This window comes from Octopus sinensis, linkage group LG12 (genome assembly GCF_006345805.1).
Source record: "Octopus sinensis linkage group LG12, ASM634580v1, whole genome shotgun sequence".
Classification (NCBI taxonomy): domain Eukaryota; kingdom Metazoa; phylum Mollusca; class Cephalopoda; order Octopoda; family Octopodidae; genus Octopus; species Octopus sinensis.
Window position 1 is genome coordinate 25,040,057 of NC_043008.1, and position 15,157 is coordinate 25,055,213.

The 15,157-nt window shown below is 38.0% G+C and overlaps 1 protein-coding gene across 1 annotated transcript; it reads left to right on the forward strand.

Annotated features, from left to right (window-relative positions):
• The first annotated feature begins 7,080 nt into the window (after positions 1-7,080).
• On the forward strand, positions 7,081-7,653 carry LOC115217837. The gene has a single exon (XM_029787521.1). It carries the CDS (start codon positions 7,081-7,083, stop codon positions 7,651-7,653), a length of 573 nt encoding a protein of 190 aa, XP_029643381.1.
• The last annotated feature ends 7,504 nt before the right edge of the window (positions 7,654-15,157 follow it).

A 15,157-nucleotide genomic window follows, 5' to 3' on the forward strand; every position in this document is an offset into this window, starting at 1 on the left:
TCGATTTCATCTACTTTAGTGCTCAAATTGTACTCATTTCATCGATTCTGAAAAGAGGAAAGGCAAAGTTGATGACGACGGAATCTGAACTTGGAATGTAAAGCCAAAAGGAATACTTCTAATCATTTTGTTAAACATGCAAAACGATTCTGCTAGTTCGCCGCCTTAATAACTGTGGTAAGGGTTTCCACTTTTGGCACCAGGCCAACAAGTTCTAGTAATAGGGTTAGTGGATTAAATAGACCCTAGAGCTCAACTAGTACTTATTTCATCAACCCCGAAAGGATGAAAGGTAAAGTTGACTTCGATTGAATTTGAACTCAGAACGTAAAGACCAACGAAATACCGCTATGCATTTTGCCTGTCGTGCCAATGATTCTGCCAATACGTCACCTTAATAATAATAATAATAATAATAATAATAATAATAATAATAATAATGATAATAATGATAATGATGATAATGATGATGATGATGATGATAATAACAACAATAACAACAACAACAATAATAATAATAATAATAATAATAATAATAATAATAATAATGGCTGCTGATCTTAACTGATTGGAAGTATTATCATGTACATTGGATTTGTCTTGGTATAAAAGATGGGCTACAGCAAATATTCTGCTCAATACCAGAGATTTGTTTGTCAGTTGTTTGACCTTAACCAGTTGAGCATGTCCCTTAGTGGCTGACTATATGTGCCTCTCTGATCATGAGCAGAAGAAGCGGGGGAGCATCATAGCCATGTGTTGAAAGGAATTCTTGGAGGTTTGGATAATTCACTTTTGGAAACAAGGGTGTTTCGTTCAACATCCTTAAACAATTCTTATTCAGGGACCTTTTGAGTGGGATGGGCTACTCGATCAGAAGAAAATTCTAACTGGGCCCCTCCTGCAATGTCATGCGCTGTTTATCTTGATATGAGATCACCATGTCGCACACATATGGTTGTGATGCATGTACCTGGTGTACCCTTATAAGATAGGTAGTCATGATGGGTATACTGGGCTTCGTATATTTTACCCTAGTGTCACTTTGATGGCATGCACTGCTCTCTCACTCAATAATAATAATGATGATGATGATAATAATAATAATAATAATAATAATAATAATAATAATAATAATGATGATGATGATGATGATGATGATGATGATAATAATAATGCAATTGGCAGAAAAACTTTACACAGCTGTATGAAAAGATCTCTGTGCAACACGATGACTGCCTGCAGCAAGGTCACGTACTTGTCTGGATGGTAAGAGGACGAAAGCTGCTATGCCTCAAGGATCCATTGAAAGAGAACTTGGCATCAAATTTATTACGTATTATCTGTTTACTACTTATGTAGAAGCTTATGACCGGTGTATTGGCGGAGGTGTTATACAACCATCTGGAAAACAATCTACTACCAGAAGAACAGAAAGGATGCAGGAAATAAAGTAGGGCTACAAAAGATCATTTATTAATCGATAAAATGATGATTTAAATATTTTGGTACAGATTGACGGAACTGAATATATCATGGCTAGATTATAAAAAGCATATGACAAGGTACCATACGGTTGGATAAGTGAATCAATGAGCATGTTTGGAATAGCAAATCAACATGAAGCAAATGCTTAATAAATGTATGAAACTGGAATAATGAATTGATCGGAGGAAAACAAAAACTCGGAAACGTGAACATCAGACGTGGACTATTCGAAGGTGATAGCTTATCTCCATTACTATTCGTATTGGCCATGGCACCGCTCACTATGATATTACGTAAAGTTATAATTGCTTACGTTCTGGGAAAAGGAAATGGTCACATAAATCATCTCTTTTTTATGGATGATGTAAAAGTTTATGCGGAAAATGAGAAACAGCTCGAAAGTTTTGTACATACTATCCGCATTTTTTCAAATGACGTAGATATGGAATTTGGGTTAGAAAAGTGCGCTTTAGTGAAATTGAAACGAGGAAGATTTGAAAGAAGCCAGGGAATTCACATGTCGAATAGGCAAATAAGAGCAGTTGAAAAAAGACAGCGGTATAAATACTCGGGAATACTGGAAGCAGATGAAATATAAGATAAAGAAATGAAACAAATTATCAGTAAGAAGTACACAAGGAGAATAGGAAAATTATTGTAGTCAAAGCTGAATTCCAAAACTTATTGAAGCAATAAATTCAGTACTTTTAATCAGATATGGGGATGGAATAACAGATTGGACCAAAAACGATATAAAGAAAAACAAGAAATTTGTTGACATTGTATGGAGCCCTCCATTGTATGGAGCTCATATCAACCAGTTGTACTTGAGCAGAGACCAGGGTAGAAGCGGTTTAATAGTAGTAGAAGAATATGTATAGATAGAAAGAAAACGCCTAAGCACAGAAAAACTACTAAAGACAGTAAATAAAAAAAACAGGTGATGAAACGCGTTATAGGAGAAAAGGACAAGAATGAAATACATAGAGAGCACGTCAGACAGGTTGAAGAGAAACCACTGCATGATCGATGTAAATGTATTGTTAGAAAATGATGCAGAAGTAATGGGAAGAGCTATATTACAATGGTGGTTAACACGATATAGTGAGGTATATTAGAGAAGACCAGGATCAATCTACAATTCCCTTCTTGTCAATCTCTCAATTTGTCCGAAATGTCTTTTCAACTTTATGTGCTATTTATTCAACTCTTTCTGCAGCAACCATAGCTGCAGCTCTGATAATCTTGTTGGTTTCAATTATATTTCTCGTCTGAAATAGTTCAAGGACAGAGTCTATCCTTTCAGTTTTAGCTTTTTCAACATACTTATAAAATATGTTGATAGGCGCAAACTAAAAGCTAAAACTGAAAGGATAGACTCTGTCCTTGAACTATTTCAGACGAGAAATATAATTGAAACCAACAAGATTATCAGAGCTGCAGCTATGGTTGCTGCAGAAAGAGTTGAATAAATAGCACATAAAGTTGAAAATACATTTCGGACAAGTTGAGAGATTGACAAGAAGGGAATTGTAGAACGAAAGCATAAGAATTAAACGAGAAAGAACATGTAGAATGAGAAAGAGTATGATGTAATATAGTAAAGAGCAGCAGCAATCAAGGCAAAACTGGAAAGATATGACAGCAGAACAAAATAATTCAGGCAGAACAGATTGTTTGAAGCCAATCAGAAAAAGCTATTTGAGCAACTAGATGGGAAATTTCACCTAATATTTATAGATGATGCCGAAGAAAGCAGGTCATTCTGGGAGGAATCTGAGATCAACCAGTAAAGTCACTGCATGAAATCCAAAGTAGTTTAAGAAATATTGTCAAAACCACATAAAATAACTACAGAAAAGATTAAAAAAACAGATAAGTAAAATCTCAAATTGGAAGAGTCCAGGGCCGGATAATGTCTAAGGACGAAGAATCTTAGAAGTCTCCGTGAAAGGTTAACGCAACAGCTAGTTGATTGCTTGCAGGAAGGCACAGTACTCAGCTGGATGAAAAAGGGTAAGATAGTGTTATGTGCTAAGGATCTTAAAAAAGGTAACACTGCATCCAACTTTAGGCCAATAACGTGTCTTACACTAATGTGGAAACTATTGCAGGGGTTTGGGCCGGTGAACTGTATGGATGCTCAGAAAAAAGTGGGCTACTACACATCGAACAGAAAGGAAGCCAAAAGAGAGACGGAGAACGAAAGATCAGCTGTTGATTGTTAAACTAATCATCAGAAACTACAAGAGAAAACACTCAAATCTGAGTATGGTATGGATTGATTTCACTGGGCAACAACAGAATTCTTTTGTCTGGAGCCTGGTATATTTCAAAGAATTCTTAAGTGATTTGTCTACTAAATACAAAAATAACTTCAGTTTTTTCCTATCAGATCTAGTTTTCTGACTAGACCTGATAGGAAAATATTTTATTCATACAAGAGGTATATAATACGAATCAATAAAGAGAGCGTAACACAAAACAAAGTACAAATAAGAGTTCATAATTGAAAATGCACATTGGCAAAGATTTTTGGTAGAAAATTCAAGGAATAAATTTACGCTTCTTCATGCACTGTGAATATTGTGCAACAAGAATATCTCGTTTTTAACACCAGCAATAGTCAGCCATAATCACAGCGTCCCAAGGTTCCAGCGTTCCAACGTCTTTGGTGCCGACTTTCTATCTCCTTGATGTCCGGATGGTATCGTTCGTCTTGTTCATCGCTAACATCTCCAAGATTTTCAGGAAAACGATCAAGATGACTAACAAGATAATGCATGTTGATGCTCATATTCGCATCGATATGACGAGAATTTGATATCAAGTTGGTAGCAAGGTCTTTATAGTTTTCACTTTTGGGTTTCCCAATGAAATTTTGCCCTATTTCTGCAAAGGCTAGCGAAGCTGAGTGTTCATTTTCACAGATTTTGTGTCCTTCAGGAGCTTACGGTCCATCAAAAGTCCCTGCTTTAAGTTTCTCAATCGTCAAGTTTGGAAATACACTGCAGATATACTTGAGGCACTCCCCATTCTTCTTAAGAGCATTGACAAATTGCTTGATCAATCCGAATTTGATGTGCAAAGGGAGGAAAATGATCCTATCTCGCTCAACTAAAGGTTCTTCCAATATATTGGCAGCTCTACATGGAGCCATATTTCTTTGAGGAGGCCAGTCTTTCTTAACATAGCGGTTTACTCAGTCCCTACTGTCCCACATGCATAGAAAACGTGGGTGTTTGGTATAACCAGATTGCTGTCCCATGAGAAAATTCACCATCTTTAAGTCAATGCAGATGACCTACTTATGATCATGATACAGGTATCTTCTCTAAAACCAACTTAATTTCTTCAAATTTTCCTTCAGAGTTGTTGAGTGGCCGAGTGGGACAGAGCCACACCCATTTCCGTTGTGCAACAATACACATTTTAAACTACTTAGAGCTGTCTATGAAAATACGCCAATACTCTGGTTTGTATTTCGCAATGCCAAGTTTATTAAGAAGCCCACTGAGAGCTCTGTAGGAAACCAGATGTTCCTTTTTTGTGAAGAAAGAAAGGAGCTGTTCATGCCGACTCCGATAACAGCTTATACGGACACCATTCTCTAGAGGATTCTTCTCTTTCAGTCGGGCAGTCAGCAGTTCTGCAGAAAGGTTTTGGGAGGTTCAAGTCACGAACTAGATTAGATCATTCAGTTGTACCTGGGAGAATTGCTGAGGTAAAGTCTCAACTGAAAAGTCTTGATCTCTAGTGTCACCTTCGGCTGATGAATCTTCTTTAGTTGAGGATAACGTTTTCTGAGACAAAACATTGAAGACAAGAACAGGAAGCTCTTCACTTTGTGGAACCGGTCTAATAGCAGAGGCAAGATTAGGATAGACAAGCGTTTGTCGATTTTTCCGGATAATACTCTTCAAATTTAGGTTAAAAAAATAACAGTCGTCCACGTGATCCTATAGGGATCCTGTCATACCATTGGTATAGCAAACCTCATACTTTTCCTTGTCCCTTTAGTCCATTGTCGTAATTATTCTGTACATTGTTTGCAGACACTATGACACTATGCAGTGCCAAATATTTATCTTGGTCTCCAAACTTGACCCCAAAATATGCCATATACGCTCTTTCAACGAAATAAGTGATGTTTTTTTCGATTTTCGTGTAATATGTATTCTCCACAAACATAACAAAACACATTTGGAGAATTTAACGCAACACTTTCTTGAAGAGGACATCTTGCTCAATTTCTATTGCTTAGTTCACCACAACAGCTAAAATGTATTGAAACAAGAAAAAAACTTAGAATAAGGTAACGAACACTGCGTTACTGGACGTATACACATGCATAGTGACTATAGGGATGTTCAATAACTTAATAACTAGGTCTGATAAGTAAAACAAATGTTATATTTGGATTGAGGAGAATGATTTTGCATAGGAAATATGTCTATTTCTTAAACACCAAAAACCTTGTAGACCAGTGTTATCGTAAGGCACACTCTTGGATAACAAGAACTAAGGAAGTGTATGGAAAAGCAGAAAACATGAAATGCCTTAAATGAAACAGTATGAAATACTGGAAAATTGAACTGAAAGCAGGGATTAAGGTATAAGAAGCAAAAATTAGAAGAATCTTCCAGCGGGATATTATATATCCACTGATCTCTGTGCTGGGAATGATCCTCTTGAGTGAAATAATGCAGTAGACAAAGTTGGTGCAAGTTCTGGGGGAGTGATCAGAGAAAACTTAAGCACCTGCTATTCCTGAATGACTTGAATGAGGAAGAACTGGAGAGTCTAGTACAGTCTGCCATGATTTTCTCGAATAATATCAAGTTGGACTTGAACTTCTAAAATGAGACATGATGGCGGTGAGGTAAGGAGTGCTTGTTAGAACAGAAAATATAAATATGTCAAGTGGTGAAGTGAGGAAGACAATTGAACCTGAATCCGAATATAAATACCTGAGAATATTTAAAACAGATGGAATAAAGCATAATGCTATTTCGAAAGTGAGTGTATGGGGCATAAATAGAGAAAACAGTTACAAAACGTGATGGAACAAATAAAATGAGATCGGATGTGATAGGTTTTAACAGGAGACAACACCGAGACTTGTTTGATTCCAATGATACAGCGATAAATGAGCTTTTAGCAACAAAGAGGTCCACTCATGAAAAGTTTCTTGCGCCAAAAGTTAAGAACAAAGTGCAACAAGAAAAGTTGTACAAGTCTCAGAAAGCAGACTTGCAAAAAGAACTCAGGGGGCTTAAAGACACTTAGTGGAGAAATTTGTCTGAGGATATACAGGCAGCCTATGACAGGAAAGACGTTAAAAGTTTCTATAGTTTATTGTGGTAAGCTTTTAACTGCAATCTTCATCATTATGCTCCCTTGAATTAGAAAGATGGAAATGAGGTTATTAAAGAGCCTCCTGGAATAATGAAAAGATGGAGAGAACACTTTGCAGATCTTTTTCCACAATCCGTCTGTAGTGAACATGGCTATCATAAACAGCATTCCGCAAAGAGAGATAGTGCAACACGTGGAAGGTACACTTACCATTGACGAAGTAAATCTGGCATTATGTTAACTGAGATTAATGAAATTCTGAAAGTAGGTGGGGATCATATTTCATCAGAAATTCATAAACTGATAACTCGAGTTTGGAATGAATCTTCTGTGCCACAAGAATGGATAAATGGCATTTTAATCTATGTATACAAGGAAAGCTCGAAAGCAGTGTGTTGTAATTCTAAAGGGATAACTCTTCTGCCATATACCGGGAAGATGCTTTCAAGGTTCATGATAGATTGTTTTATTGAGAATGTATGTCAACATGTGAATCCTGAAGAACAGTCTGGTTTCAGACCTGAGCGAGGAACAATGGACATATTTTGTGTAAGGCAGGTTCAAGAGAAATGCTTAGAGGAACAAATGCCACTATACCAAGTCTTCAAAGATTTAACTAAGGTATTTGGCACGGTAAACAGGGAGTCTTTAATTAATTTTCGGTGGACAACGGTGTCAAACAGGGAGATATTCCTGCCCCTACACTTTTCTCTATATATTTTGCTGCATTACTTTGGTATGCTTTCAAGGATTGCAGCTGGGCAATCGGAATCAGATTTCGGACGTCTGGGCGTATCTTTAATTTGACACGGCTTAACTACAGAGCAAAGACTTTCATAATACTTGTTAGAGGATTACTTTATGCTGATGATGCTGATATGTTGGTACACTCAGAGGGGAATAAGTAATATTTAATGGACAGATTTTCCACTGCATGTGTACATTTCGGACACAGAATTAGTTTGGGGAAAGCCAAAGTAATGTTTACTCCCGTGCCAGGTCAAGCATATTCTCAACCAAACATTTTTGTGAATGAAGCAAGGTTAGAAGTCGCTGACACCTTTGTTTACTTAAGAAACACTGTGAAGAGATGGTAGTCTTGATGCAGAGATAAACTATCGAATAGGGAAAGGACGTGTTGCATTTGGAAAGCTCGAAAAACGAGTATGGGCGGTAAGAGGTATTTCCCTGCAGACAAAAATCAGTGTCTATGAAGCGTATGTATTGTTTGCACTTCTTTATTCAAGTGAGAGATGGACCACTTACAGGCGTCACATAAAAATGCTGGAGAGATTTCATCAAAAGTGCCTCAGACGTATTTTAGGAGTCAAGTCGGAATGTTTCATACCAGATACAGAGGTTTTTCGCATGGCACAATATGTTATCTTGGCTCAAATGAGATGGACTGGACATGTTATTAGAATGAAAGACAAACGTTTGCCAACGCGTCTTTTATATGGTGAACTCAACTCTGGTAAGCGACCACAACATAAGCCGAGGAAAAGGTATAAAGACTGTGTGAAGGAAAACCTGAAGAAACTAGATATGAACAAAAGTGATTGGGAAAATGATGCTCTAGATCGGAACAAGTGGATAGGTGCTGTTAGGACTGGTTGTAATGCCCGAGAGGAAAAGATGATTCAGCAATCTGAACTTAAATGGGCCTGTCTCAAAGGAACAATTGGAACTGTAATCAACAGTGAACATTGGATATGTATTATGTGACTGTGTCCTCTTGTCAAAAGCAGGATAATCGTAATGCCCAGAGTGATAATGATCTTGGACACCATCCACCTCTTACGACTTGTGACATATGTCAAAATCTTGACATACACACACACACACAGACGTACACACACACACACACGTACACCCACGTTGCCTTAAAGGTACGAAACTAGAATTGAAAAATGCGCAGGCTCAAAAGGGTTACAGAATGTCATAGTAAACCTTAAGAAGTATGTGACTAGCATTGCTGCTCAAAAATATTAGAATCATTATATATTGTACATTCTGTGGCATCCTTTTATCACAAGAAATTTGTTTAGTTCATCGAAATTAATTAAGCTAAATTATCATATACTCAGTTGTAACGAAATAATTGTGTGCAAATACTAATGTCCTCTTTTCGAAATAATTCAATATTATTTTTTGTAAATTTACAAGTAATAAATCAAAAGTAATTTAGTAATAATTTGTTTAATTCGCATAACTATTCCTTTAACAATAGTATCATAATGCGAATTATCTTTGCCTATAATTACTTCGGTTTCGTACTTCCACTGTTATATAGATTTGATTCCATCATAAATCCAGTCTTATTTTTATTATCGTGCTAATTTGAATACAGTGTGAAATGTTTTCTGTATACTTTGGTATGAAGAGTACTATGATGAAGTTAAAGATCATATTTTGTACATTTTCAAATTTTTATATTAAGAAATCGGTTTAATAATTATCGTGATATCGTAATTCACACGTGGGTTTCTTTTCGTTTTAAGATGCCACAAAATGTACAACAAATAGTGATTCCAATAGTTTTGTGCAACAATGCTAGTCCCATATTTTTAAAGTTTTATTATGACATTCTGTAACCCTTTGAGAGTGCGAATTTTTCAATTCTAGTGAATATATCCGTGTGTGTGTCTTTGTGCTTATTTGTCACCTCCATTTGTAGACTGATGATGGTTTGTTAAAGTCCTGTAACTTAGCAGTTGGGCAAAAGACACCGACGGAATAACTACCAGGCTTCGAAAAATAAAATAAGTAGTAGGTTTGATTTGTTCCAATAAACCTGCAAGGCTGCCCCCTAGTCATTGAAATAAGTAAAAGATGAAAGATAGAATATGCGCGTGCGCGTGCGCGTGCAGTTATAAATGAATAAAACACAAAGAAAAATATTAACCCATCAACACGGCGTGTTTCATGTCACCAGTGTAATCCTCCGCTTTGTTATTTGGCTGAAACATCTCAAACACATTCGTAATACATGCACTTGCCTTGTCTTCTCCATATAATCTGGACACATTCAGTTTAGATTCATTCTTATTCCTCCACACTTTCTTCTTTGTTGCTACCCATGGCCAACATCCACTTACACCTTATCGTTGCTAGACGTTGGACAATCCCGAAACTTAGGATAAGGGTATTATTTCGGCATCCTCAGCACTGTGACCGACAGTTCTCTTCAAACAGCAGCTTTTCAAACATGGTTATTGCTACTATTGTATAATTCTTAATTGTGGCTATTATTGCCACATGTATAATAGCTAGATTTTCTACGCTGTACCACCAGTCTTACCGGTCTTCTTTTTGCACTCAGGATCCGGGATGTGTACGTGATCTTCGGAGCTCAACAAAATTTGTATGACCAGACTTATATTTAAAAAACGTTTTCTTTTTGTAAACTCGGCTTCTACAATCTTCCTGTACCACTACGTAAAGGTTACGGTGAGCCAAGGGTTAACATACAAACCAGTGTTCCTAGCAGAGACTCTCCCATTGCGCCGCTTATTACAGCACGAGCATTTGAGCTTTCTGTGGCGCAAAATATAACCTCATCATTGGTCTTGAAGTATGGATATACTCTTCCATATGGCCGATCCCAATCGATGGAAACGGATCCATGCCAGACATTGATTTATGTCGTGGAGAGATTAGCCTTCGTGTTTTGACAAGACAAGGATATACTTTTCTCTGACTTGCAACTTTCCTAATATGTTCGAAAGATAAGTAGTCACTACCTTTGAAGCGTTCATCTGCTATTACTTTTTTTCCAGAAGATGGCATAAATCAATCAGTTATGTTTGTCTAACAATTGCCGTAAAATTACTGCTATTGCTATAGCCGTGTTTAACATTCTTCGTTGACTTGCTTTGTAAAGTGCATATAATAGCGATTTCTTTTGTGATGCAGTGTGACGCATGTATAAATGTCACAATTTCCGCGTGTTTAATTGGAATTTTAGCAGTGTATTTGTTTACGATGTTATTACCAGCTGTCTGTGAGTAACGCCAAGAAATCCGCCATAGGAAGAAGCCATATCGACAAAATGTAAAACAAGAAAATGAAAAATAAAAATACCTTAAGTCAATTTTTATTTTGTCTGCTTTAATTTAAAAGGATATTAACAAAATCCCAAACCATTTTCCTGGCAAAATATTTCAATAACATGAAATTTATCACGATTTGCTTCATGTAAATCGTGATAAATTTCAATCTTCTTTGGTAGCCCCGTTAAACACGTCTGTTCGAGACAAAGAACAAAAACAACAAAACGATAATTCTTTCAAATACAACAACAATTCTACATTATTGATGGTGGGTGAGATTTCTCCGTAGAGACACACCGTACTATTGAAGCACGGATAACGTATATGATAGCAGAATACAGAAAAAGCATATTAATTATTACAGCAAAGCCAGTATTCGATTGGTACATTATTTCATTAGACCCAGATGGATGAAAGGCCAACTTGACGTTGGTGGGGTTTGAGGTCAACACAGAACAGTTCAGTTATATAACACAAGTATACCAAGAGCAAGTACCCTCTCCAGTACTTAGAGCGGTGCCATCCACTCTTGCCACTTTTGCCACGTTCACCTACCTTTCAATAAATTCGAAATTTGAAAATGTCGATTAGTGTTCTACCAAAGAGCCTCTCAGCCTTGTCCACTCAGAACATATTTTGCGATAGCCACTAGACAAAGATAAAAAAGCCTTACCTGTCAAGTTATAGGAGGGCGGTGGGAAAAGCATTACTATGAATTTGGCTGAGAAGCGGATCTATATTACATGTGACAGCAGCTGTTCTGCATAATTATACAAGTCAGTAATGCTCGAACACTGAACGAGTGCGAGCAGAACGGTTTCGTGGCTCTGCGCGCACCTCGAACAAGCCCCTCTGACTGTACATCCATGCCTGTAAAGTTTATTGCGAACTGATAGCGCCCCTCGGTACAATTCTCAGACTAAAGAATTCAGAAAATAATCTATGGTCGCCTCTGACCGGAAATTCCACTGGATCGGCTCGAAAACCAGCCCGTACGGAAGAGATGAAAGCGGGAAGCGTTGATGACCGAGCATTCACTGTGAAACGGTTCCTATACGTGGTTGTTTACTTTGACCACTGAGCAGGTACTGCTGAGTATAACCGCAATCCGATCTCTGAAAACGGATTCGAACCTGAAAATTGAGAACCAAGCTGGAGATACGAAAGAGATTGAGGAAGAATACGACGACAATCATTCCCGTGATGATTGGTGAATTTGCCAAAACATTCAAACTGACACGTAGGAGGCTGAAAGATATGGGAATGAGACTCTTATAATCAACCTATAAAAAAGTCCAATTCTGCATAACTTGAAGACTGCTGGTGTTATGCCAAGATTAGAAAGAAAAAACTAATAATGATAAAAGTTATTAGCCAAAGGCATTTGCACATACAACAAACCTTAAAACCCTGAGGGTTATAAAATGTGAAGATTTGAATAAAATACGATATACACCGAACCACAAAAGAAACGCGAAACGTGTGTGACTTTGAAATATGTTTTAATTCCATTATGTCGGAGATAAATTTTCTGATAATGTCAATTTCTTGGGTGCACTTTGACCACAGTCTATGGGTCATTGTAATGTGTTCTCGTAGTAAGTGGATCCAGCACATCGCGATTGTAGGGCGTGGCATGTTCAATACCATGTATGCCCTCCCTGGGTGTTCAAAACAGCCATACACTGTCGGTACATGGAGTGCATGAGGCGGTTCACAAAAGACATTGGCACCTGAGGAAAGCTGCCTCCAATTCCACACGAATTGTAGACCTTGGGACCACCTGGTTTAGCCATCTCTGGGTTTAATGCCATAAGTGTTCAAATGAGTACAAATCCGGGCTGAGAGCCGGCCATGACATGGTTCTGATGTTGTGCAGACGCAGGAAGTCCGTGATGGCCCTGGCTGTGTGGGAGGGAGCATTATTGTCCTGCTGGAACACTTGGCTATGGTGATGCACGGAGAAGGGCATGATGTGAGGTCTTATGATCTGGTCAACGTATTGCTGCGCTGTGATGCCATTCCCTCTTCCTGCACCAACATTTTGGAGCTCAAACCCAATTCTCTCATTCAGGCCTATAGCACCTCAAACCATAATGCTTTGGCCACTGCACGCATCTCTCTCCATGACGCATGCGTCTCTGTAACGTTCACCCCTCCTACGCTACACCCTCACTCTGCCCTCCACGGTGGAAACGCAATACTGGCTCTCCTCAGGGAAGACTATTGACCTTCATTGTTGAGCCACTAATGTCGATGCTGTGTATCCCACTGTAGTCGTGCCTGACGGTGGCAGGTGGTGAGGACAGGCCCTTGAGCAGGACAACGGCAACGCGGGCTGTTGGCGGCCAGTCGACGTCGTACCGTGCGTCGCTGATGGGTCGCTGTCCAGTACCAATAGTCTTGCGAGCTGTTGCGTTGGCCGGTTGCCTGAAAAGATTGCGGAGGTGTTGCAGGTGGATGAAGTGGATGAAGTGGTCCTGCGGGCACGGTCTGCAGTGCTGTTGGTGTTGTTGTATCACTGTTGCAGGCGAAAGATGGTGGTGATATGGACATTGTAAATTTTCGCAACAATGAAGGCACACTGCTTGTTCTCTCTGTACTGCTGACAATCAGGTCATACCTGATGAGTCCAAATTATGAATGCCAGGAACGCGGTTCAAGTTTGTTTTTATACCCATAACCTCAACGCGATTCACGTACAGTTAAGTTTTCCTGACGTTTGCGACTGCCACCCACGGTATTCAACGCAACTGCTTTTTGGCGTCTTGTTTCAGGGAAAAAGGGAAAACTGAAAGATTACCCGCAATTTGGGTCTCAGCTATAAACCAGCATGTCTTGGAATATTTACATTTACATCTCCGAAATAAATTTTCAGAATTTACCATATAAAAATGACATTTGAAAAAATCGCGTTTCTTTTGCAGTACTGTGTATAACAGTGAAGGTCTTGGGTGATAACATTATAGAACGAATATATTTACAGTAAATATGATAAAGATACACGATGTATAAAATTGCAGGAAAACCAAAATAATTAGAACACTATACAAATTAATTTTATGGTATAGAAAATGCTTGTCGTTACCACCTTGCATATGTATGAGATACACCACTCCACTTTGCGCAAACTCCACTTCTCTTCTGTACCTAAAGACACTACTACGCAGAGTAAGATATTTCTAAAGAGCTCCATTTCAGCTTCTTTTAAGTGCTCGTTGCATGCTGAGGATAACTTTATTGGTATTCTGTCATTTCAATATTCGAAAACTATATTTTTTTAAAATCTGCTCCATTAACAAGTCGTCCTCAAATTTGAAGTTCACACTGATTACTATATTCGTTACACTCTCGTAACCTCGTTCCAAAGATAATAAATTGCTGTTCACGTCCTATGAATTCAGCTTCAGCTGCAAATAAATCAAGCATCTCATACCATGTTTCCACCGTTTTCCATGTTTCACAATTGACATAATACATTCAAGGTAGATCTCTCACCTTCTCTGCAAAGACATTATAAAGATCAATATGTGGGTCATCTCGCCAGAGAATTTTATAAAACCATTCTATATTATACTACATCTCAGTTGTCTAAAAAGGGTTTCAATTTCATTTTCCTTCATAAAACTGTATAGAATTTGTAAAAGAGGATTTTATCCTAAAAATAGTTATTACGAGTATGTTAGACACATTACAGCGTTGAGAACATAGTCTATTTAAACACGCTAGAACGCCTATAATATGCTTGGCTCATTTGTTTTGCTCAGCTATATATACCACTCAAGGAATACGAAACAAAAGAGCAGGCGCTATGCGAACTATTTGATATAACACTACAAATCACTCATTGATTCAATCATTGTTCCGATGTAGTGATGAGTTTCGGCGTATTCCAGGTATCTCTGAAAGATCCAACTTAATACCTTAGTGTGCTTAGCGAATTTATTCCGAACAAGCAATGCTTCTCTGTTGTTCAGACTGCCTATGCCTTTATAAATTCTGTACGAAATTGAAATGAAAGTCCTCAAGTATAGGTCACGCATCGATAACTAGATTGTAGCTCAAGAACATTATTGCAAATAGCCGTCATTAAGTTTTCATAAATTTCTATCACATGAAGAAGATCAAAGGATCCTGACAACAAATGTTACACACCCAGTCCTATTTGATGCTAAACTCGGTAATGAGGCTCATCAAATAGGTTACCTGTAGAAAAATACACCTAACATAAGGTCATTACATTATCCTCAGCTCATATA

Coding starts and splice junctions, on each gene's coding strand:
- LOC115217837 (XM_029787521.1), top strand. CDS start 7,081: ATGTTAACTGAGATTAATGAAATTCTGAAAGTAGGTGGGGATCATATT.